Source organism: Protopterus annectens, chromosome 1.part2 (genome assembly GCF_019279795.1).
Source record: "Protopterus annectens isolate FY-2018-M chromosome 1.part2, PAN1.0, whole genome shotgun sequence".
NCBI classification, from domain to species: Eukaryota; Metazoa; Chordata; order Ceratodontiformes; family Protopteridae; genus Protopterus; species Protopterus annectens.
Window position 1 is genome coordinate 481,412,660 of NC_056727.1, and position 26,289 is coordinate 481,438,948.

Consider the following 26,289-nt stretch of genomic DNA (forward strand, 5'->3'; position numbering starts at 1 on the left):
ATGTTTTTTCTTTATGCTTTTTCTTTAGGTTTGTGGCTCTCTCGCTGTCGCGCTCGCTCTCTTGCGCGTCAGCAGAAGGGGAGCAACAGGGTGCCTTCTGTCTGAAGAAGTCCTTTCAGACTGTTTTTTCTTTCCTTCCCTGGAGGGACCTTGTGCCAAAGGTGCCACAAGTACTGCAGGTATTAGCAAGTGGGAAGGCCCTAAGCAGTACACAGTGTTTGATCTTGAGGTGGGATCTTATACCCACAGGAGGAATACTTTCTTTTAAACCTGTAGACTTTAAGACATCAGAAAAAGCCTTTTTGCTACTGTGATTAAATTTCTTTAGTAAATAAAGTATATTATGTGTGTAGTGTGGTGTGTGTGTGTATATATATGTAGGTATCTGTGCGTAATGCATATGGTTGTGAGTACATTTTTGAGTGAATCTTAACTTGGCTGTGGGGAAAAAAATTAAAGGCCGATTTAACTGTAATAAGCTCGTTTAACTTGCGAGTCAACAAAATGAATGTTTTTCCGAAGATTTGGGGCCCAATTTCCCAAAGTTGCAATCTCTTTAAATCTGCCCTGATTATGAAAGACTATCTCAGGGTAAGTGACTGACTTTGGTGTAAGGCATGTCTATAAATAGGCATACACCAGGGACCAGATTCTAAAAGACCTGCTGTCAGTGTAGTCATTTACACTGAGAGCAAGTCTTTTGGAATTGGCCCCGTTCTGTTTTTGCAACAGATCCATTTTTGTGTATTCTGTGGGTGTGTAAGAGGGGGGGGGCAGACTCAGTCAAGCATAAATTTTAACTTTAAAAATATGCCAGTGTGAGCTTGAAATCTCTGGCTGAAAGGTGAACTTGTCTGCCTTCCTTCATTAAACTGATAACATTAGGTATTTAGATCTTGATGAAAATATTAGGGCTGCTTGTGGAATTTATGCTTCCAGCCTCTTGAATATAATCCAGGTATTACAAATGAACAACCGCTTAGGCTTTTAAGATTTTCAGAAAATGTCTTAATTTATTACGAGGTAATCCCTTTGCCTTGACAGCAGAAAATATGCGTTTTGCTAGAACTTCAAAATCTAGTACCATTCCCCAGCAGAACACTTTATTTTTTTTAGCTGTGATCCAGAGTCTAACGTATTTTCCTTTTTAGTTGTGAAGCTAAAAATTCAATTACTTCCTGGTTAGGATACCTTTTTAAAGTAATGCTGGCTGTGTAAAAGTCTGTGTTCTCATTGCTTTTAGAGATCCATTCTTAGAATTAATCTGCCAAAAGAAAATACCCAGATTGAGAAACCATGTGTATCAGTAAAGTGTTTTTTTCTCCCCACAAATTTAGTAGTTTATAGATAATTAGTTTGTGAAGATTATAGTATTTGACAACTCCACCATTGATTGATTTCCACTCTCTGGTAATATAAATATATTTATCCAATTCAGGCTTTTGTGTTGAAAACACTTCTACTGAATTGCAGTTGTGAATGGTTTACTTCTTTTTCCCCATGGTATTCCTTTACCAAGCATTTTGAGAATGTTGACCGCAATGAGAAACATAACTGTGTTGCATGGCTTAACACTGCATTAAGAGGTTCCTTGCTCAAGGAATGTTGCTCATTTATGAAATCTTCACTTCCCCATGGAAATTTTCACAGAAAGGGTCATTGCTGTTTCCTATGGTCTAAACGGAGTTTTTCGTAAAAATGACATTTGCAAGTCCTCTTTTGTGATGTTAACCCCACCCCTCTGCATGCTATTTGTTGAGCCCTCTAGAGAATGCTGTCTGTTCTTCCATTCTTTGGTCTTAGTGCTGTAAAATATATTTGTATGGTTGGAAATTAATATGGACTATTCATAGCTATGTTTATTCTGCCTCATTTAGTGGTACCCATGTTGGGATGTTTTGTTTTTTGCCAGGGTTGTGTGCATTTTTATAAGGCTAAATTACAGCAGTATGTCTTATTTCTGATTTAGTTTGTAATTGCTCCATCTGAATTATGGTTAGAAATGAAATTTTAGTTATGTAGGTTGAAATTTGATGCCAACTGTTTAATGTTAATTTTCATAGTGGATGGGCTTTTGGAATGTATTAACATGACAACTGAGGGGCTAATCTAAATTTCCTGTTTAAGGCACCCCGTGCTAAAATGAATCAACAGAGGTCTAGAAGATTTAGAGCATCTAAAGAAGGAGTGGAAGCAACAGAAGAAAAAAATGTTGTCCGCGAGAGGATTCTGGCCCAGGGTAATTTTAAGATGGCTTTGCCAATGTTTTATCAGCAGTATCTGTATATGAGATGCTTTGAATGCTGTTAACTTTCTTTGTTGTAACCCGCAGCCCAAAGTTTTGTAACCTTTTTCTGCAAGTTTCTTCATATTGTTGCATAGTATTTTGTTAAGATGTGAAAGTGCTTTTTGATCCATTTCTAGGAGGTGCAAAGCTAGACTTTTTCACTCTGATACCTTAAATGTCTTTAGAGGTGACGTGGGATATATGCAAATTACCCCTTAAGGACATCAGGTGTTTCTGCTAAATGGCGATTCTGAATGTCCTTGACTTTTTCATTTAAGTCAATTTTGGACAATTTCAGGCCAATAAAGCCAAACCCCACTAGCTGTGGACATGCATGTTTCTGCCTTCGGGTATCACTTTTAGAGGCACAGTATACTAACCTCGAAAAAGGGCATAGCAAAATAAATTTAAAATGGGTGGCGAAAGCCAAACGCATTCTGGCTAGGCTTATAAATGCCCTAGGGCAGATACCTTAAACCTCTTCATAGGTTCATACTAGGCTATCACAGTGGAAAGTCTAGCTTTGCTAGTTTTCTTGTTGTTTTTTTAACATTTTACTGCGTGACTTTTTTTACTTTTAGTTGGAATATTTTGAAGTGACCCTAATTTTTATGGATATCAGTTGGGTACAACAACCCTGTGTTTCCATTTGTTAGCCAAAATTCCACTTATGCTGTGCTGATGCCATAAGACAGAAACGTGCATGTCCACAGCTAGTGGGGTTTGGCTTTATTGGCTTGAAATTGTCCAGAAATGGACATAAAGGAAAGTCATGGACATTCAGAATTGCCAATTGGCTGAAACATCTGATGTCTTTAAGGGGGTAATTTGCATACATCCCATGTCACCTCTAATTTGAGGTTTAAATTATCGCCCAGTGTCAAGTCTAACTTTGCTAGATTTTTCTTGGTTTTTATCTGGTTTTTTCTGTGTGACCTTTTTACTTATTATTTTAGTATTTCTAGAAGGTGAGTACAAAATATTAAGGGTGTAGTGATAAAAGAACCTACAAAACAATTTGTGCTCATCCATGCTGAAGGCAGCTTATCGTAGCACAGGGAAATGTGCTATTCAATTTTATTTATTTTTTTTATTTGTCAAGATTAGTTTTGAGATCAGGCCAGTGTGATTGCTGATGCAAGTGCATGTGTTGTAGCTTAATTCTGCCCAGAGTATTCAGCAACTTGCATGCTCTTTAGACACTAGCACAAATAGAAAAGACGGAGGAATAAGTCACCCAAGGGTTTCTTATCTGAGCTCCAAAGAAAAGTAGTCTCAAAGATCCTTCTCTTTCAGTGGCACTAGAAAAGACCGAGGGCTGCTGTCTGAGGCTGTGAAGGACTTCGCTGATTTGGCAGCAGAGCCCACAGACATGCAGAGGAAGAGTTTGTAGCTCTGACAGTGTGCTAGAGAGAGGGTAGTAGGGCACTGCTACTCTTATACCAGTAAGGCAGTGTGTTCAAGACTTACTGTAGCAAGTAGGTGGAACTTGTGCAACTTTACTTTCCTGTCAGTGTTACACAGCTGACCGTTTTTTGAGGATTTCCTAAATTTTTTATTTATCTGCCTGTTTAGTATGCTTTACTTGGTTCAGTACTTGGGACAGCAGTCCCGCTTTACTTGGGATGAGTGTGTACCATGACTTCAGGAATGATGGGCATAGTTGAGATGTCTCCTTGTTTCAGGGATGATAACACTAGGCAAATCCCCCGTGATCATAGAGCTGAAGTTATTGCATTCCAACTTGTCCTTTGTTAAAAAAATAACCACCTAATCTGATAATTTTCATTCTATCCTCAAACCTGTTGGTTTGGATCTGATTTTCTGAAAGACTCTGCGGTTGAAATAGCTTGTGGTGACCAAAAAGCTCTCAAGCTTTTTCCTTGCCCATAACACACCCTTCTAAGTTACTTCAGATCTCATTTGCTCCTTTGCAAATATGTGGTTCTCCAGTTGGTCTGTGGCAGCAGTGATTTTTCAATATTTCTCCTGTCTTCTAAATTTCCTTTCGTTTAATTTAAAATTTCTTCTATCCCCTTACCTTAGCGACAGCTTTAATTTATTAGTTTAAATACTTTTTCATTCATTCTTTGTACGAAAGTACCTTGTGATACTATTGCTGGTATCTTTTTTCGCTTGTTTAGTGTAACTCTTCACCATTGTTTTTTCTTTCGTTCCTGTTTTATTCCTTTCCTAGAAAAGACATTTTTTCTCTTCTGCTGTGTTTTTCTGTTATAATGGAGGATAAAGATGAGCAGGCTGGCTTCAAAAAGTGTGAAATGCAGTCTCAAAATTCCAGTTAGTGACTTGCGTACCTTGTGTTTATTGCCTTGTCCCCCTTCACCTGCAGGACGACTACTATCTGTCATGCGTTCAACCACAGAGCATTGGTTGAATGCAAAAATCTTGTATTAAAAGGTCTTTCTGGAGCTGCACCAAAAGGAAAAGTCTAAACAATCTAGCCCTGCTTCTTCCTTGTCATCTAGTCTCAGAGGAAGAAATACCCGTTTCATAGCAGACTTTTACATCGCATCCTGCTGCAAAAAAGGTAAATACTTCCGATCCAACAATTTAATCTGATCCGAAGGCAAAAGTGTTCAAACCTGTTGAGCTGTCAATTTCAGATAAATCCCAAGCAAGTAAGAATGACTCTGGATCAGATATACCTTCCTAGAACTTGATATTCACCCTCTTTGACCTGGCCCCTTCCAGGGTCCATTCTCCCTTCTTGGGGAGACCTAAATCTCTCTGATGTCAACTTGCTCTTCCAGGAGCCTCGCTGAAGAAGACTTGGAGAGACCAGTTAAGATTCTGTGGGTGTATGTCAGGGGCTCCTTCGGGTCAGGAGTTCCATGCATCAGCTACCCCTCTACTACTACCTCCTCTGACTTTGAAGCATCGGAGCCATGGGATCTGAATCGCCTGGCGTTTGTATCTGATCTGAGGATCTCCCTTTTCTCTCATTGTTTGCGCTGAGCTCTTTGACCAGTCAGAGCTGGAGACCCCTTGGGGCCGTAGCAGCCTTGTCGACTCAAAGGTGACAGATTGGGCCCAGAAATTTTCCAAGCCGTCTCGGAGCCTCTGCTCAGACCAGTTCAGCTCTCACTTTGATCTCAGGGTGATTGTTTTCTGAATGGGAGGGGACTATAACTGCGAGGCATGCCTTGTCTGATCAGGGGTCCTTTCCTTTTCGGGGACAGTCAGCCATTGAGGCTCTGAGCCATGTCTGCCTCTGCAGCTCAGACTGGCTACCACCTCAGATCTGCAGTCTTCACCTTTTGACAGCTCTGCACGGTTTCTCACTTGGATCTCTGTCTGGGACAGCGGGCACCAAAACCCCAGACTTCCTAACAGGGTTCCCCCATTCTTGATACCTCTCGAACATCCCGTGGAGGAGGTCCTTAAGAAGCGTATGTGTAAGTGGAAACACTTGCACGTCTCAGAGGAATTCATCACGGAAGACATGGACTTTTGATTAGGGTGAAGGATTCTCTAGGTCACCTGATGTCTCCTTTGGAGATGACCTAAAAATCCTAAAACCAATGAGGTGGCTGGAAGTCCATCAGTCCTGAGTCTGTATCTGACGTGTTTGGTGCCCATCCGTCTCATGGGTGACCCCACCGATTTTAGCTTATTGAGATCTCTCAGCAGGCATGGAATGCCCCAGACACTGAGTCTAGTCCCCGGAGACCAGTCAAAATTATTACAGCCCTAGAGGACAAACAATTCTGGAGTAAAGATGTACCAGTAGATGCCATGGTAGTGGTGGCAACCACCAAAAAAACTTGCTGAAGAAAATTCTTTCCATCCTAACAAGGAGTCCAGGATAATGGATAGATTTGGAAGCATATTTATGCATTGGTGACCTTCGCATTAAAGTTTCTGAATGGTCTTTCACATTTTACGAGATTGTAAAGGGGTTTGGTGAATGAGCTGTCAAATACGCTTTCAGGAGTTTCTGAAGAAGGCCCTCAGTTGCTTCTCAGCTGTCCATACTACAATCCATGCATCTTCCATAAGGCTCATTTCACATGTAGCCAAAGGAACAAGAGCAGTTTCAGGCATATCCATAAGGACACATGCCTGGATGCGCTTATGTGACTTCGTGGAGCCTTTTAAGTCTTTGTCGATGCTTCCTTTGACTGCAGTTCCTTGTTCGGCTCTAAGGTAAAGGGTACCTTGTCCAGGTGAGAGCCTGGGAAGATCCTATCTACCATGGGCGTAACTTTTTCCATTCTTCAGAGACCTTGCTCTAAGAGAAGTAGTGGAAAGATGTGGGTCAAATCACAATGGTCTCCCTTGAGGCAGAGGGGGAAGTTCTAATGGAAGATGCAGCTCTCGCAGTAGAGAAGGCCCACAAGTCAAGGGTCTAGACCTACTTTTGTTGGTAGGCCTTTCCAGCGCTCCTGAAAGGAGGCCCAATTGCCCTAGTCTGGAGACCATTGAGGGTCGATTGTCATTGCACCAGAGAGCCTGGCTAGAAATAACATCTGATGCATGGGTACAGTGGATAATTTCCACAGGGTAATTTATACAGATGTTCTTCATCTCACATTGCTGCAGTCCTAACACTTGGGTAGTCCGCTGTCCCTCGGTCGGCCCGAATATCAGAGTATAAGGCTGACGTCGGTCAAGGCGCATTTGACTGACATCAGAACGTCCAGGTACAAATGCGCATGACCGACGTCATATCCTCAGTCTTTTTTGCCGCATGGTCTGATGCAGAAGCAGTGTTGCAAGTGCCGTTCGGCGTTCTGAAATTTTTCGAATTCGGAGTTTCAGACCGAAGTCAGAGTTGGTTAAGTACCCCGTTGGGGAATATTTTGTTTTTTTCTTGCCTCAGTGGTTTACCGGATGTCAGAAAAAGTGAATAACTGTATTTCTTGTGGGAAACAGATTCCGCATAGGGACTACCATAATTTGTGTATACCTTGTTTGGGACCTTTTTGTGCTAGGTTTAATAAACGCACTATAAAGCGAAGGTTGGATTGTGCCAGGTTGGTCTTTGGGAAGCGGTGCAATTACAATATGCCGTCGGATGCTCCGGCGCCGGCTTCCTCAAAGAAGCGCAAGGACAAGGCAGTTAAACCTAGGTTAGAGGAGTCGTCCTAACCGGATGCCGATTCTTTAGAGGCGTCAGGGGAACCGGTGGTTCCGACGGAGGCCTCACTGGAGTCCCAGGGAGAAACTTTGATTTTACAGGATGTGGCCTCCCAGGAGGCAGGTCAGGCTTTAGGGGCTTCTCAGATTACTTTACTCCCCTCCCTTCCTAAGGTGTCTAGGCCCTCTCTTTCTGCTTCCAAGGCTTCTCCTAGGGGCAGGTCTAGTTTAGCTGCTGTGGGTGTCACTCCTAGTTCTTCAGGTTCTGTGCCCAAGAAGCACATGCTTAAAATGGCAGAAGATTTAATTACTTTAATTAGAGGCTCTATGCCTCCTCCTGATAAGAGGCCTAGGATGGAGCCAGTGTTGGGGGATTATGAGCAGGCTTCGGATGTGTCTGAGTCTTCGGCTGAAGACTTGCAGGAGTATTCTCATTATTCTGATTCTGATGTTGATGATTCTACTCCTGCTTCTCCTCCTGAGGATTTTTCTTTTTCAGAGACCCTTCACTCCATGAGAGAGCACTTTAAATGGGAAGGTCAGGACTTCTCTGACTCCAGGAAAAGGCTTAGGGAGTTTTTGTTTTTACCCCAGCATAGGCCTTTGGCTATACCTCCTGTTTTGAATGTGGTGGAAGATGTGTTTGCAGAGGCTTCTTTTAATCCTGATTCTTTGCCTCCTGCTCCTGTTAAACCAGATAGGTATTACAGGGTGCCTGAAGCTCATAAGTATCTTTTTAAGAGTCCTAGGGCAGACCCAGAAACTGTTAGCCAGGGGCCTAATGGTGTTAAGGCTTCTGTTGTCAAGAATCCGGTTCCTGCAGATAGAGGCCAAGGCCTCTGATAGATGGGGAAAGAAAGTTTATACTTCTTCCACTCTAGCCATGAGAGCTTTGAATTGCCAGTTTCACATGTTAAAATATCAAAATTATCTTCTTTCACAGTTGAAATCTAAGGTTGATGCTCTGGCGGAAGGTATTGATTGTAAAGAGTTACAAGATTTAGTGCATGTTTCTGAACAGGTGGGTAAGCATTCTTTGCAATGTGGTTTTGATGCTGTACAGGCCTCCTCTAGGGTGGCTGCCACTGGGTCAGTTCTTCGCAGGCATGCCTGGCTGAGGGATCAAAATTTATCTGACCATGTTAAAACTAGGATTTTGGATGCCCCTTTGCAATCTGATGTCTTGTTTGGTTCTCCTGTTGAGGCAGTTTTAAAGAAAATGGAAGACAAGGCTAAGTCTATGCAGACTGTTAAAGATTTTTTGCAGGTTCAGCCTCCAAAGTTTAGTAGAAATTGGCCTACTAAGGGGTGGACGTATCCTTCTTATGATTCCCAGTCTAGGGGTAGATCTAGACGTGGCAGGGGCAGAGGTCAGGGCTCTTTCAGGCCTAGAACTGGGGGTTCTCCTGCACAGTCTTCGGGTGAGGGCAGGGGTCAGTCCTTTCGTAAACAGACCCAATGACCTACCTTTTCAGCTGCCAGAACCTTCTCGCCTGGCAGCACCTTTGGGAGGAAGGTTGGCACTTTTCAAAGAAAATTGGAGTTTGATTACCCAAGACAGATGGGTATTGGATATCATACATCACGGTTACAGGTTTTATTTCCATACCCTGCCTTCTTTCAAAGGCATGCTAGACATGCTATACATTCCTCCTCAACAAAGAATAGAGGCTCACAAGCAAATTTCTCTGTTACTCCAAATAGGGGCCATACAGCCGGTTCCTATGCCAGAAAGGGGCCTAGGATTTTATTCTCGCCTGTTCCTTGTACCAAAAAAGGGGAACACGTGGAGACCAATTTTGGATTTATCTATCCTCAACACTTATCTGGACATTCCCAAATTCAAAATGTTGACTTTACAACAACTTTTACCTCTGCTGGGCAAGGATCACTGGATGGTAACTTTGGATCTCAAGGAGGCTTACCTTCATGTTCCTATCAGACTAAGTTGCAGGAAATATCTGCGTTTTCGGACTGGGACTTCTCACTATCAGTTCTCTGCATTGCCCTTTGGCTTATCTACTGCGCCCAGAGTATTTACGAAAGTTCTGGCTCCAGTGATAGCTTTCTTCAGGCTAAAAGGAATACAAATCTATCCTTATTTGGACGATTGCCTGATTCTGGCTCAAGGAAGGAACGAGCTTCTTCGTCATTTGGAATATGTGATAGCAGTGCTAAGATGCGCTTTCTGGGTGTAAGACTGAATACAGCATCCCAGATGGCCTTTCTAACCCCGGACAAACAAAAGAATCTTTCCCTTTACTTCCATCATCTTTCTCTTCAGTCCGGGCTGACTGCAAGGACAGTCCTTCAAGCCTTAGGGTTCATGGCATCTTGTATTCTGGTGCTTCCCAATGCCAAACTGCATATGAGGAAGTTGCAATGGTATCTCAAAAATGTATGGACACAGCACTGCCAGGATCTGGACACTGTCATTCAAATAATACCTTGCATTCAAAAGGAATTTTTGTGGTGGGCTCAGGAATGTCACCTAAACGAGGGACTCTCTGACCCGGCCAGAGGCGAGTCAGATTCTAACAGATGACTCAGACAAAGCTTGGGGAGCTCATCTAAACGGAAAGTGGATACAAGACAAGTGGCCTGTCAGACTACTGCATCTACATATCAATTTGAAGGAGATGTTAGCAGTCCAGTTTGCATTAATAGCTTTCAAGGATTTACTTCTTCCAGGGCAGGTGTTGATTCTAACAGACAACACAACTGTCATGTGGTACATCAACAAGCAAGGGGAACACATTCTTATCCTCTATGCAGGCAAGCAATGATTTTGTGGGAGACTGCTCTCAGTTTACAACTAAGTCTTCAGGCAAGGTTTCTGCCGGGAGCACAGAACTCCTTAGCAGATGTGTTAAGCAGACAAATCATGGATCCCCACGAGTGGAAACTGGATCTTCATGTATTTCAGAAATTGACAGTGTCCTGGGGAACTCCAGACATAGATCTGTTCGCTTCTCCACTAAACCACCAGCTGCCAAAGTTTTGCACAAAGAGGTTTCATCCCACAGCTTGGAAAGTGGATGCTCTTTCTTTCAGTTGGAAAAATCTTCATGTGTATGCCTTTCCACCTCTGCCTCTCCTCCCAAAGGTACTTCTGAAGGTCAGACAGGACAAGCCAAGGATGATTTTGATAGCTCCAGATTGGCCTCGACAACACTGGTACCCATTACTGAGAAGTCTAGTACGGAAGCCTCCATGGCCTTTGCCTTTGATTCCACATCTGTTGTCCCAGGAGGACAGCCATCTGCTCAATGTCAAACTTCACTCTCTTCACCTAACAGCCTGGCATATTCTGTTTTAAACCATAGAGGGTCTCAACTTCCACAACAAGTTTTGAATGTGATTTTGGAAGCTAGAAGGCCTAGTACAAGGAAAGTGTACGCAGATAAATGGAAGAGATTTTTGTTTTGGAGTGCAGCTAAGGATTTGGATGTTTCTGAGCCTGATTTAAGTGTGGCTCTTCAATATCTTACTGAGTTATTGGACAAAGGTTTGTCCTTCTCTGCTATTAAGATTCATGCTGCAGCAATTTCAGCTCACTATGACTGTGACCCACCATTGTTTTCTCATCCTTTGTTCAAGCAATTTCTTAGAGGGGCAAAGAATATAAGACCCCCACGAAGAGCTCCTACTCCTGCTTGGGATCTCAATTTTGTGTTGGAGAAACTCACTTTACAACCTTTTGAGCCTGCTGCTACTGCTGAGTTGAAATATTTGTCATGGAAGACTGCTTTTTTGTTGGCCATTACCTCTGCAAGAAGGGTTTCTGAATTGCAGGCCCTTATGGCAGTTGAGCCTTTCTTAATTTTTCATAAGGACAGGGTATCTTTACGTACTAATCCTTCCTTTATGCCTAAAGTGGTTTCTAGTGTGGCTTTAAACCAAACTATTCATTTGCCTACTTTTTATGCAAATCCCCAAAATAAAGGGGAAAAGATTTTGCACACTTTAGATGTACACAGGCAGTTGCGATATTATTTGGACAGAACTAAAGGGTTCAGACAATCTCAGCAGTTATTAGTTTCTTTTGCTTTGTGCTCTCAGGGCAAGCCCGTGTCAAAACAAACTATTTCTAAGTGGATTGGATTTTGCATTGCTTTCTGTTGTTCCCATCATGGCAAAGAGATTCCAGCTGGGATTAGGCCTCATTCCACTAGGGCTACTGCCACTTCAACTGCTTTTTTGAGGGGGGTGGCAACTAAGGAAATTTTGGAGGCAGCCACTTGGAGTTCAGTGCATACCTTTTCTAGGCATTACCACCTTCCACTGTACTCTAAATCCAGGGCTGGTTTTGCCACTGCTGTGTTGCAGGGCATTTTGGCAGCTCCTGCTTCTATATAATTTAGCCATCCTCCCTTACCTCTGCTTTGGGATTCTACCCAAGTGTTAGGACTGCAGCAATGTGAGATGAAGAACATAGTACAGTTTTGTACCTACCATAAATGTAGATGTTCGAAGATCCACATTGCTGCAGTCCAATTTACCCTCCCTCCTTCCCCTCTGTAGTTTGAGGTGGTTGTGTGGGTTGAGTTATCCATCTGAGGTATATTGTGTATATTGTATATATATTGTATATATTGTACATATTTTTGGTATTAGGCTGGTTGGTTGTTTAGTTGTTGTCTTTGGGTTTGGACCTTTCTTTTTAGGGTCTTCTGACATCTGGGGCAAGAAAAGACTGAGGATATGACGTTGGTCATGCGCATTTGTACCCTGACGTTCTGATGTCAGTCAAATGCGCCTTGACCGACGTCAGCCTTATACTCTGATATTCGGGCCGACCGAGGGACAGCGGACTACCCAAGTGTTAGGACTGCAGCAATGTGGATCTTCGAACATCTACATTTATGGTAGGTACAAAACTGTACTTTTTCCTTTCCTCCTCCCCAAAACCAAAAAATCACCACTGTACCACCCTGTCAGAGGGATCAGGCATCCAATCAAGTTCATAGGCTGCAAGAGGCCTCGCAACACGAAGGAATCCAGAACTTACTCTAGGTTTTTTTTTTGTACTAAAATGGGACACTAGTCAGATTTTTGGATCTTAGCAAATATAAACAAATTGGTTTAATGTAGCAAGTTACAGATGGTCATGGTTCAGTCCATTCTTTAGTTTTTACAAAAGGACAACTGGATGTGCTGTATAGGCCTTCAGGATGCGTACTACTACATAAAGATGGACAGATGCAGAAGGCACCTATGCTTCCAGTTGAGAGCCAGTCATCTGTTCAGAAGACTGCCCTTTGGTCTCACCACAACTCCCAGATTTAACAAAATGCATGGCAGTGGTAGCAGCTCCCCTCAGACTGCAAGGTTTCTTGGTGTTACCATGTTTGGGCAACTGGCTCATACAAACCCTGACCAGGCATCTACTACTAAAAGCAAGGTATGTTATCCAAATGTGGTTCAATCTGGAAATTACAGTAAATTATAAAAATGTTTTTACTAGAACCTATTCGGTGTTTAAAACTCATAGGGGCTAATCCTAAACACGAGCAAAACAATAGCTTCTCTTCCACCTGCGAGAGTCGAAACTCATCAGATCACAAGTCGGGAAGATTATTGACTATACAAAGGCTTCTGCATGTCTGGTTCTTCAGTCTCTAGTCTAGGGTCTATGGCTGCAGCATTAGTACTTCTGCTGGTGAGGTTTCACATGAGAATTTTGCAGTGGTTCTTGTAGCGCAGTGGTCCATTCTCCAATAAGAATCACCAACATTTGCAAGAGAGATCTATTATGGTGGATTCACTCCAGTCAAATTTTACAAGGTCGTTCATTCACCCTTTCATCCCCCGCCAATGACCACGGGTGCTTCCCAGCTGGGGGAGGGGGCATTTGCTTGGTAATACAGTCCAAGGTACTTGGTCCCCCAGAGAGGCCAACTTGCATGTCAGTGGTGTCCTAGAGGTGTGAGCAGTGCTACTAGTGTTGCAGACCTTCCAGGATGCTCTCCCCTTTGAGACATTTGCAGTTCAGACAGACATGTCTGTAGTATGATACAGCAGCAAACAAGGAGGAACCAAATCTTATCCGTTGTGCTTCATTGAGTGATTGCATCCAACTGTTTTCTCATTGCGGTGCACATTCCAGAAAGTCCGATGTGATAGACAAATTGAGCAGATACCTCCTTATGCCTCACGAATCGTTCCCTCAATCAGATAGTAGTGGAAAGGATATTCTGCAAATGGGACCAGCCTTGCTGTGACTTTTTTTTTGCCTTCCCCTAAACAAGTGCAGCAGCTATTTTAGCCATAATCCCCCCCATGAGGGAATCCCCAAGGGATGCTTTTCAAAATTGACTCCCATGTCTCTTCTGTATGCCTCTTCTCCGACCCTGTTAATTTCCAAGTTTCTACAGAAAGTGGGCAGTTTGAAGAGCAAAGTAATCCTTATTGCACTGTTCTGGCCTTGACAGATTTGGTTTCCCTTCTCTTGTCCTCATTGTACTGACTGCTGTGGATTATGCACTCTTCTCCATACAGTCACATTCTCTTGTCCTCTCATAAGCCATCTACATGTAAACTGTACTCTAGTAAATGGAAGAGAATTGTTTTCTGGGCACAGCAGAATGACCTTGACCCATTCTCGGTTTCGATTCATAAGATCCTTAAGTTCTTAGCCCAGTTTAACAAAGGAACAGCTTTGTCTACAATAAGGGTACAACTAACTGCAATTTCCAATCTTCACATTGGATATAGAGGATCTTCAGTTACTTCACACGCACTCTAGAAAGGGAACTGTCTTCCTTAAACACCCTTAAAGACCCTACTACTTCTTGGGACCTAAATCTGGTGCTGCAAGAAATTATACAATCCCCTTTGAATCAGCAGCTACATGTGATCTCAAAGTTCCTCTCTTGGAAAACGGTATATGGCAGCCATAGCATCTAAGAATTTCAGAGATTTAAGCCTTGTCATTTCAACCACCATATTTGGTCTTTCATAAAGACTGAATTTCATTATGTACTAACCCATCTTTTTTGCCTAAAGTGTTGGACAACAATATCAATCAGTCCACTTTAATTTACCAGTGTTCTTTCCAGGATTTTCAAATAAAGGCGAGTACCTGTTATACTTAAATAAATGTTAACAGGCAATTGAGATTTTACCTTTATATAACAAAGTGTAAGGTAATATGACCAACTCTTTACTTTTCCGAGCTGAAACTGGAAAATCCAATGGCCAAAGTAATCTTAGCTAGAAGAATTGCAGATTGCGTTTCCTACATTTATAAAACGAGGTCTGAAATTGTTAACCTTTGCGAGCCCATTCTGCCAAAGCCATGGCGGCTTAATCAGTATTCGTCTAGAGTGCCCATGGATGATATATGTGCACCTGCTACTTGGGCTGCCCCCATACTTTTATTACTCCTTACAAATTGCATTTGATGTCCAGGGGAAGAGCACCATTTGGTTCAATGGTACTGAGTAACATCCTTCAGTGAGTCCACCCAAGGTGTAAGGTAGCTGGGGACTCTGTCCCACAGTTTTGAGGATAGAATGAAACTTTACATTAGATGGTTATGTACTCACCATAATGTTCCATCTGTGTTGCCCATTTTCTTCCTCAAATAACCCGTTCTCCATCCCCTGACCTTGCTATTCCTGTAAGAGCGAGTGGTCCTAAATGGTAATTTCCCTGTACTAACCTCCAGAGTAAGTCTCACATTTCTGTTGGTATACTTAATTATACATGAAGTTCTATATTTCTTGATGTAGGTAGCAGCAAACAAGATCTAAGGTAACTTGGGTCTAAGGTACCTTAGAAGGGTGCATTATGGTTAAGGGAAGAGCTTGAGCTTTTTGGTTGCCACAAGGTATTGCAATGGTGAGTTGGATTTGGATCAGCACCAACTTGTTTGAGGAAGAATGGAAATAGACAACACAAATGGAATGTTATGGTGAGTACATAATTTTCTTGAGGCTGCTGTAGGACACTGCAAATGTCCTCTGGAATTTGATATATTCCAGAGTGCATGTAGCCATATAGCTATACCATTTACTCTGTCCACAATCCTTGGATTTAACTGACAAATGTCATGTTGGTTAACCACAGATTCCTAGAGCTAGTAAATCATTGTGTTTAAGAATAGTTGACCAGTGCACCATATTAGACAAGTACATAATGAAATGGGCATGGTACACTGATCCGCTTAATGCGTGCAGAGTACAGTGGAAGGATTTACATCCCTGCTCCTAGATGCCATATCTTTAGATATAATCTGTATGATAAAGTTCCTTATGGTGGATACATGGTGATCAAAGGACATTCATTTCATTGCCTATGTAGGTTCTCCGATTCAGGACTATGAAGTTTTCAGGAGTGTCAGTATGGTAGTTACAAGGAGAGTCATGCATGACAAAGAATGATTGTATATTTTTTTTGTGTTTAGCTGTAGTCCATGATTTTGACACCAGCTATTTTTTCACAACAGCCCCCCTTGAGGATTGTGGTAGCCTCTGGGGAGTTCATGATGGCTACAAGTTTGCAATCGTCTCTAATTGGTCAGCTGTAAACCCTTACTTCTCGGAGGCCAGAGCCAATGTTGACTGCCAAAGGGGAGAGCTGAAGGACTGAGCCCTGTGATACACCACTAGTTACTTGCTTTTTGGAAGGGGAATATATGCCCACATTTATTTCCTCAGTTCTGTTTTTGAAGTCAGTTTGCTGTCTTAAGAGTTAATGTGCAATATCAGAGTATGGGATAGTGTTGAATGCCTTTTGTGAGGTGAAGATATGCATTGTGTACTGATTTGCCTTCATAAATTGTTCATTAACCTTGCCAAAGTCATCCTCCAGGTTAAGTAAGTAGGATCTTCCTTTCTCATCCTCTTCTTTTGGCTGTTCCCATTAGGGGTCAGCACAATGGATCATCTGTATCCATTTCTTCCTGTCCTGTGCATGTTGCTCTGTCCTACCCAACCACCTGCATGTCCTTTCACCACATCCATAAACCTAATCTTAGGCCATCCAATTTTCCTCTTGCCTGCCAGGTCTGTCCTTGGCATCATTTTCCCAATATAAAGAAAAAATATCCAGAGTGCAACAGCTAGAAGAGTGGATGAGAGGACTTGCCAAAATATATCCAAAGTTTATTTTTCCCAATATACCCAGCTTCCCTCCTCAGCACGTCCGAACCAGTGCAGTCTTGCGCCTCTGGCTTTGTCTCCAAACCGTCCAACCTGAGCTGACCCTCTAATATACTGATTCCCTATCCTGTCCATCCTCATCACACCCAATGCAAATCTTAACATCTTTAACTCTGCCACCTCCCACTCCTGCCTTTTTTGTCAGTGCCACATCTCCAGCCCATATAACATAGCTGGTCTCACTACCCTATTGTAGGCCTTCCCTTTGTCTTACTGGTACCAGTCTGTCACAAATCACTCCTGACGCTCTTCTCCACTCTGCCTGTACTCTCTCCTTCACCTCTCTTCCACACTCGCCATTACTCTGAACTGTTAATCCCAAGTATTTAAATCTATCCACCTTTGCCAGCTCTACTCCCTGCATCCTCACCATTATCTCCTTCACACTGCTGACCTTAATTCCTCTCCTCTCTAGAGCATATCTCCACCTCTCCAGAGTCTCAACTTTTTCCGTACTCTCACTACAGATCAGTGTCGGCAGACAGTCCATGGGAACTCCTGTCTGATGTTCTGTCAACCTGTCCATAACCATTGCAAATAAGAAAGGGATTGCAGCTGATCATTGATTTTAATCCCACCTTCACCTTAAATGCATCAGTCATTCTGCAGACCTCACCACTGTGGCACTACCCTCATACATATCCTGTACCACTCTTACGTTTCTGCCGCTCATGACTTCCTCATACAGTACCACAACTCCTTTCTAGGCACCCAGTCATATGCTTTCTCCAAGTCTACAAAGACACAATGCAACTCCTGACCACCTCTATACTTCCCCATCAACACCCACACAGCAAACATCGTATCTGTAGTGTTCTTTCCTGGCATGAAACCATACTACTGCTCACTAATCACCTCCCTTCTTAACCTAGCTTCCACTACTTTCACTTAACTTCATGCTGTGACTGATTAGTTATATCCCTCTGTAGCTACTACAGCTGTGCACATCACCCTTATTCTTAAAAATCAGTACCAAAAACTTCTCTCCTCAGGCATCCACTCACTTTCCAAGCTTTCATTAAACAATTTGGTTAAAAGCTCCACTGCCATCTTTCCTAAACACCTCCATGCTTCCACAGGTATGGTAGGATCTTCCTTTGAACCCAAACTGGCTTAGATCAAGAGCTGTTAAGTATGGCCTTATTTGTTAGTGATTCTGTTTTATAGGGTTACAGATGAGGCTAGTCAGGCTTATGGGTCTCAGTCTGCCAGTACCCCACCTTTATGCAGGGGATAAATGTTTGTCCTCCATTAATCTGGCATGAAGTGTGTTTACAGTCTGATCCTGAATAACCTCTGTGGGTGTAGGGGGTCTGACAATTTGTATTTTCAAGCTTATCAGGCAGCCTGGTATGTCATCTAGTCCTGTAGAAGTAATGATATCCTGTCTGAAATCACTGCTGCAGTGTTCTGACATATGGGGTTGTTACCACTGACTTCAGCTGGGGTACCAAAGCTTTATCTTTAGGTCATATGTCCACGTGAGCTCTGTTCATTTGCATTGGGGTATATAGACAGCTGCACAAGCACAAATCCTCGTGGTCTCACTGCCAGCCAGAATGCAGGACATGTGTCCATCAGACTGTTTTCCATTTGCTTGTTGGTACCTAGCCTCCATTTGTCCAGTTAAGTGCCCCATTGGGGAACCTTTTTCATTATGCAATATCTTGTTGAAAGTAGATGTCAGCTAGTTGGAATAAGTGGAAGGGCTTTTGGCAGATTCTGTATTAGGACTTGCATAACAACTGTCTTATTTATTTTTGCGTATACATGGAACACTGTCACAAGACTTGTCAATTTTTCATTCCCGAAACCCTTGGGACAAGGCTTTCTACTAAAATACTTTTTTCAGGACCTAGCACATTAAACACTTGCCCCAGTCCAAGATTTCTGACTCCGCATCCTTGAACATCCATCCCTCTGCCATAGAAGAGAAAACTAGAAGCCTTGAGTGGATCTATAGTTCAGCGTTTCTCACTCTGGCATATCCATTTAGGTTGCAGAACCTGTGGTATGTCAAGCTGACAGTTGCCCCCTACTGAGACCCCGTCAGTGGCCAGTGTTGTCCCCTGAGGCCTTCCAGACAGCTGATACATTTGAGGAACAGCATCTCATTTCCAAATGACTGCACAGGGTCCCTCAAATTCTAGTTAGGGAGCTCAGACTCGCCAATAGAAGCCAGGGAGGGTTCTGAACCTCCATGTGCCTCTTCCAGGCTGATGTCACACCTAAAAATAAAAATAATTTGCATGTGATCTATCCCATAGCAACTAGGGAAAAGGTGTGAGTAGACTTCTCACAGCAGTTATTCCAAGCATCATGTCTTTGAAGCCTCCTTCCATTGGGTCTCCGCTACCACAGGCTGCTACTTGAAAACCTACCCTAGTTTCTTCCACTTCTGATGAGGAACAGGATTTTTGACTGTTCTCTGGACTGTTGCTCAGCTGCATTCTCCAGGATAAATCATCTCAAGACTCTCCCTCACTGGATTTTCCTCATTGAGGAAGCTTCCTCTGGGAAGACTGTATAGAATACATTGAAACATTTTGGCAATCCGCTTGGATCTCTGAACAGAAAAGGTATTGCACCCTCTTGGATAAGGGTTATCCCTACCCCTTCAGTCCCTCTTTTCCATGAGGCTTTTCAGGGCACCTTTCAGTTCACATCTTCTGCACCTGATTCCCATCCTCTGTCTCCTAGGAGACCAGGCAGGGTTTACAAGGTGCCTGATGACTTAAAATATTTATACAAGAATGCAGTGGCAGACATCTCTGTAGTACTCTCCTTAAAAAAACAAACAAAAAAAACCCTCTAAGCTTCTGCACAGTGCAAAGAAGGTTTACACCTGTCCTACCCTTGCCTTCTGGACACTTAATTACCTGACTCAAACAACAAAGTACTTTATTTAGGGAATGCTGGATTTAGATTGTTTTACTGGACCCTTCTACAGCAGAGTATCAAACTGAGTTTATTGCAGGCCACTCAAATTGCCAGACACAGCATTAAGTGCAGTTAAAATGCTGTGGATGCTGCTTCTAGTGCAGATGCCACTGGATTTGTTACTCATAGATGTGCATGGTTTTGCAGTCAGCATATACGCAAGGATTTAAAGTCCTAAAATTCTGACTTTCCCTTGATCAAGGACTTACCTTGGTCCTAAAGAATTTTAAACAGGTTGGCTGCTTGAGGACCAAAGAGCAAGACCATGAAAGACTGCGGACAGATTGTACTCTCCTCTATTCCTAGATGCCATAGGAACTACCTGTCTAAATCTTCCTGCTTCATTAGAAGGTCTCCTAGGACAGTCTGGGAACAAAGGAAAACCTGTAGGAGAAGATACTGGGGTGGGGGGGGTGGCTTATTGGAAACCTCATAAGGTGAGGCCTTCCTTTGGAGGCAGAAATCTGTTCTCTGCAGCACCCCCTCCCCCTGCCTTGATGCATTACCCCCATCTCCCAAAAGGCAACTCTCCCTGACCAAGTGGATAGCTGTTACCACAAGTGGGCCCTGTTCATCAGGGGCAGTTAAGCCATGTCTTGAGAAATTATTCCCCTTTTGAAAGGTATATACTGCAACCTCCTCCAAAACCAGTTATCCATTCTGGACGTTATTTAAGACCTCTTTAATCAGGGCATTATCAAGCAAGTCCCAAAGGACTCCATAAGGTTTTTCCCCCTGGACCCCAAAGAAAGCAGGGCAGTGGAGACCCACGGTAGTCTGGTCTCTTAAACACTTAATTGAAGGTTCCATTTTTCAAAATGCTCGCTCACTGTTCTGCCTTTCATCCTTCCCCAGCCTTAGCATCTCCTAGATCTTGAGTACATCCACTTAAACACATCCTTCTTACTTGTAGGAGGTTTTTCAGGTATTCTAGATTCTCACATTTTCAGTTTACTGCTCTCCATTTTGGTCTCAACACACCTCCCAGAATCTCCATTGTCTAGCACCAGTAGTAGTTCTCTGTTGCAGTCGGGGAATTCAGATTTTCCCCTACCTGAATGACTTACTGATTTCAGGCTGCTTCTTGATAAATTCTGCAGCATCTGAACTTCACTGTCCATCTTCTGATAGGTTTAGATTTTACTATAATTTGCAAAAAAAAAATAAATCTCACATGGTCCCTACACAGGACCTATTTTTCTGAACTGCAAACTGGACACACAGAAGATGGGTGCCTTCCTTCCATAGGAAAAACAAACTGTTCATTTACTTGCTAAGCAGTGGGTTGCAGAGGAGAGATTTTGCAAGTGAAATGCTGAGAGCACTGGAATTCATGGCAGCCACCAGCCATATGCTCTTTCTGGCCAGACTGCACATGAGGAAAATACAGTGGTGCCCGATATTTGTGTAGTCCCAACACGGTCACCCCTTGGAGAGTACGAGTCCACTCCTGCCTCCTCTCAAAAAGGAGGTACTTTGGTGGAGGAGAGAGGTCATCCTCTGCCCAACACTGCCAGTCATACCACCCCCTCTAAAACAGGCTTACACTGACCACTCAGACGAGGCGTGGGGGGGGCACGGACAGGATCACAGTGTACAAGAGAAATGGCTACCTCAGTTCCAGAAGGAACATGTCCGTCTGAAGAAAATGAGGACTGCTCTGTATGCTCTTCAGATTTTTCACCCATCTTTGGAAATGTGGCCTAGTGTAAACTGACACCACAGTCATGCGGCATATAAACAAGGAGACACCAGCTCTTGCCAATTGTGCAAGTTAGCACTGGAGGAATGGAACTTTGCAACTCAACTGAACATCATGTTCACATCCACATATATCCCTTTTCTGGACAGTGTTAAGACTCTGAAGGACCCATTAATGGATTTTGAACAGAGTGGTTTTCCAGACCAACTTTAGTGGGGCACACCTCAAATCTGTCACTTTCAAACCATCATCTCCTTCAGTTCTGCACTAGGGAGCCTTGTCCCACAGTCTGGAGGACAAATGCATTTTCCTTCCAGTGGACATGGAAAGCTCCTCTGTTTCTCCTGCTCTGCTGCTTCCAAAAATTCTCCTGTAGGCACAAAAGGAAGCACTCAGACTCCTTTTATTAGTACTATTTTGGCTGAGGCAGCCTTTGCTTCACTTGCTGTATCACCTGACAAAGGGAAATTACTAGAGAATTCCTCTTCAGCTGGATTTAATGACTGCAAGGAGGATTGCTGCACCACACATCTTCCATCTGTCAACCTAACTCTAAGGATAAGATTTCATCACTCCCCTATTCTCTGAAAGGGCAGTTTAAGTCCTACAGGAGTCCAGGAGACCCACTACTAAAAAGTCTTCCTGCTGAATGGAAAAGGTATTTGGTGTCACAAATGTAGTCAGGACCCACACTTAACTTAAAGTCCGTTATTCAGGATCTCTGTGAGCTTCTTTGGTCAGGTTTGGTCTTCTCTCTTATAAAAGCTCACCTGTCCGCTATCTATACCAGCCTCCCTCTTAGCCTTTTTCTTATGGCTAGGGTGGAGGTCAAACTTGTCCTCAGGGGACTTGTATAATTTAACCCTCCAAGGAAACTAGTCTTTCCCCTTTATCTTAATGTTTGTGCTAGAAAAAAAACTTGCACTGCCTCCCTTTGAACCAGCATCTTCCATCATATCCCCCTTTTTCTACATGGGGTGGGGTGTCGTGTCAGCTGTCATAATTCAATGCCACACATTTTAGACACTCATGCCTGACACGGGTTTTGTCTTACACAATCTAGCCACCCCTTTGCTGCGTGCCCTTGTTTTTCTTTCCTTCCTGTCTGTACGAAATCTTCACCAGATTGTCTTCTGTTTTTCTGCACATGTACCCAAACCACTAATTTGTCTTTGACCTTTTCTGCAGTTGGAGCTGCTTTGGCTTCTGCTTTTGTGTCCTCATTTCTTCGTCTGTCCCACAGTGTGCACCCGGTCATCTCGCACTTCATTTCAATCGCCTCTAGCTTCCTTAGCTGCTCTACCTTAACTGTCAAGGTTTCCATACCAGACAGTAGTACTGTTTGCACCACTGTTTTGTATTTCTTACTTTTCAACTTTAGCATATTTCCATCAAATACTGCACCTGACACTCTGCCAGGTGGCTGCAACCCCTTTGATTCTAGCTTTGACCTTCCAGTTCAGTTTTCCCTTTTTAACCACCCTTCCAGATACTTGAAGCTGTTAACCTCTTCCACTATTTTCCCTTCTGTCTCAGTTTCTTCTGAATTCTATTTGCTGCCATTACAATGATCTTTCCTGTACTGTTTCATCCTGTGTGCCTATAGTTTTGCATTCCATTCTCCTATCCTTTGCTGAAGTTCTTGCTCAGTTTGGCTGTAATTCCACTTCAACTGCATACAAAAACTTTGATCTTTTCCCCACTGACCTGTTTGGTAATGTAGTCCACCAGTATGTACAGCAGTGGGCCTGGGAGATGAACCTTTTACAGGTTACCTGTGTCCATTAGAGACAAGTGTCAAACTAGGGATGAATTTCAGGTTTTCTATCCAGTTGTCCAAGTTGCACTTGAGTTGGGTTAAGGAGGAACTGTGCTTCACATGGGTGGGGAGCCTGCTCCATAGACCAGGTAGTCTTTGGGATGCATACCTCTCTCCCCTGCATGTCCCTTTTATATCCCAGACAAGGTTTGTCTTTAGAACTGGTAATTCTGGTGCGGTTTTTGTGGATGTGCAGGGGGTTCATCAGAGTGGTCTGACAATGCCCTGTATGCCAGACATGGATCTCCCCTCAGCCTGTAGGACACTGAATACAGGGATAGGGCCTTGAGGTGGTCAGCATAGGATATTTTACTTACCCCCCTGTATTCTTTTAGTGAGTAACTTGTGTGGACGTTCCAGTTGCTGGAATGCCTGGTTAGGGGACATAAAGGGGGGCATTGTACTCTGATGTGATGAATGCCAAATTCAGTGCAACAATGACTTCCTTGGACTTTGATGCCATACCTTTGTTTAGAAGTTGCTCACCATAGAATGATTCTTCACCACTGCAGACGTGATGGTAATTGAGCCTTTGACCATCTGTGTTCCTAAGTCCCTGACTACTGGTTCAACTCTGTTGTCAGTGATGGTTACCAGGGATGGATGACTTCCCAAAGGATACTATTATGCATTTCTTAGCATTTAGTGTTAGTCCATGGCTCTGACACCAGTTTCTGTGTTGGCCTCTCCTGGAGAAAATTTGTCTGATTCGGTGACCGCTCCTAATTTGCAATTCTGCAAATTGACAGCAAGAGACCACTACCATTTGGCCTTGACTTCTGAAGTAAATGCCAAAAAGGAGCGGTCCAAGGATTGATCCCTAAGGGACTCTATTTGTGACCTGTCTCTTTGTACAGGTGGACTCCCCATTTCTATCTTCCTGGGTTCCATCTGTGAGCCAGTTTGCTATCCACCAGGTGACATAAGGGTTTGTACCTAGCCTCTTGAGTTGTCAATGCCATAGAGTGGGGAATTGTCAAATGCCTTGGCCAGGTCAAGGTAGACTCTGAATTTTTTCCCTCATCCACTGCTTTGGTGACTTTCTCAAACAAGTCCACCAGGTTGAGTAGGCATGATATGCCCTTGACTAAACCAAACTTGGTTGGGTCCAGTTTGGAGGTTTACTATATGTATTGATGGTCTTGGATGCCCCTGCACTGGCCCAGTAATCAAGGAGCCTCAGTACTCACCAGTAATGCCAGTGAGGGATGTGCACATTGGAAGGATTACAAGTACACATACAGTAAGTACATTTTCCCTTAAGAGCACACAGAGATCATAGTCAGTCTGGGGCTGGTTTCTCTGTCCAGATCACCAATGAGACTCCCCACTGGCACAGCTATAGGTTAAGGTCTTACCCAGGTGGTAAAGCCAAAGCCTCCAGCACCCTCTGTCAGCCAGTGCTTAGTGTCCCTGCCCAAGTAGCTGATACACACACACACTGATTATATTTATATACAGACACACTTCTGGGGAAGGCTGTCACAGACTATGCCCCATTCTGCCCAGACTAAAAAGTAGTAATCACTGCCACCAACCACTGCTTACTTGTCGGCTACTCTAAGGCCCTTTAAAAAGGGTGATCAGTTCTGCTGTGTAATTTTACTATTGTCCAATTGGTGTGTCCAAGGCTATTGGAGTGGCCTATACAGTATCACCAAATACATGCAGGTACTCCTTGAGCTTTAATATTTCTAAACAAAAACCAACCACAATTAAAAGGTTTAAATATATTTAATAAATAAAAGCACAAGACAATACTCAACAGTGACAATAGTTTAGAATCGCAGGAAATACTTGCACAACATTGCAGGGCAGTCTCGCATAAATGCAGAAAACATCTTGACTAATCTTCTATTTCTATCTCAGAGATGCTCTGATCCAGGTCTTGCTTACAGAGCCAGGCAGATAAAAGTGCTGAAGAGTGGAATATATACAGGTCCAAGACAAGTTACAAAATGCACAGACTTTCTCTGAGGTAGTTTTTAAATTGGTAATCAACATTACTGCTGGGTTATTTCAGATGCATCGTTCTAGTCACCTCTGCCTTTGTTCCCAGGCCAACAGAAGCCTAAAAGTTAGCACCTCAGTGTCGAATACTTATCTTAGAAACCTACCCTGAACTGAAAATTATAAAACTGTTGTACTTGGGTAGTCTCTCTACCACAAGAGGAGTGGTTTCTAGCCCAGAAATTGTAGTTTATTTGCGGTTTGGGCAGTTTTTTTCCTTTCAACTTTCTGGTCTTAAAGCCAGCGTTTGTGCTTTTCCCACCTTTCCTGTAACTAGTCGACTCCAGATAGAGATTTGCTGTATCCAGGACTGTTTATAAGCTGCTGAGTGGTGCCAAAGTCTACTCTTCAATTTTCCCTTAGATCTGCTAGTTCTCTCCTCTTCTGCACTTTTACTAGCTTATTAGTTTAGCACCTTACCAGACTTCTTGTAGCAGTTATTGTAGCACACAAGTGCTACTAGCACTAAACGTTCTACAAGGAAACTGCTCCAGTACTTGATGGCCACTGCTCCAAGCATGTCTAAAGGTCAGTTCCCTGTGCTTTCTCCTGTTAAACTGGCGAACTTGGACATCATCAGGCAATGTAGCAACTGCCTCATGTACACAGACAACCCTCTCTTACCTCCCACCACTCAGACTTGAGAGATTCACTTGTATTTTCAAATTGGAAGTCACGCACTCTCCAGCCAAGACTTTAGCTGGTCAAGAGGAGAAGGTCAAAACTTGCACCATACCACATGGAACACAGCCTTCCAGAACACACACCAGTACTGCCTTCACATAACACAAACCACACACCCACTTTCGCGGAGGCTCTCAAAAATCTACCCAAACAGCAGAGACCTCTATGGCAAAAACCCACTTGACCACCACAACTCTCCTAAAGTGTGCCACTCTACCAAAGACCCCAAGGCAAAACTGCATACCCAACACACTGGTCATAGGTGACTCGATAGTGAGGCCACTGATGTCCCACTCGCCTACCTTGAATAAGGAGAAAGTAACAGTCAGCTGCCTGTCAGGAGCCAGGATCCCCCACATAACGCACTTACTCAAGTCCCTCAACAGGTTCATAGGTTGGTTGGTACTAGGCTATCAGCCCTAGGGCCTATACAAGCCTAGACAAAAGCCTACCTAAACGGGTACATATATGACTGTCATTGTACATGTGGGTGTTAATGACCAGAGACTTATCTCCCGGGACTACATGAGACATGGAGGAGCTCTTGGATTATGTAGCCCAGGCGGGTATGACCATAGCC

At 43.3% G+C, this 26,289-nt stretch overlaps 1 protein-coding gene across 1 annotated transcript in view; it reads left to right on the forward strand.

Annotated features, from left to right (window-relative positions):
• XRN2 (5'-3' exoribonuclease 2) overlaps window positions 1-26,289 on the forward strand; it is a 2,388,435-nt gene that overhangs the window by 300,783 nt on the left and 2,061,363 nt on the right. The window contains exon 4 of the mRNA XM_044057168.1: window positions 2,128-2,239. Within this exon, the coding sequence (XP_043913103.1) occupies window positions 2,128-2,239 (112 nt within the window). The remainder of the gene's footprint in view (window positions 1-2,127; window positions 2,240-26,289) is intronic.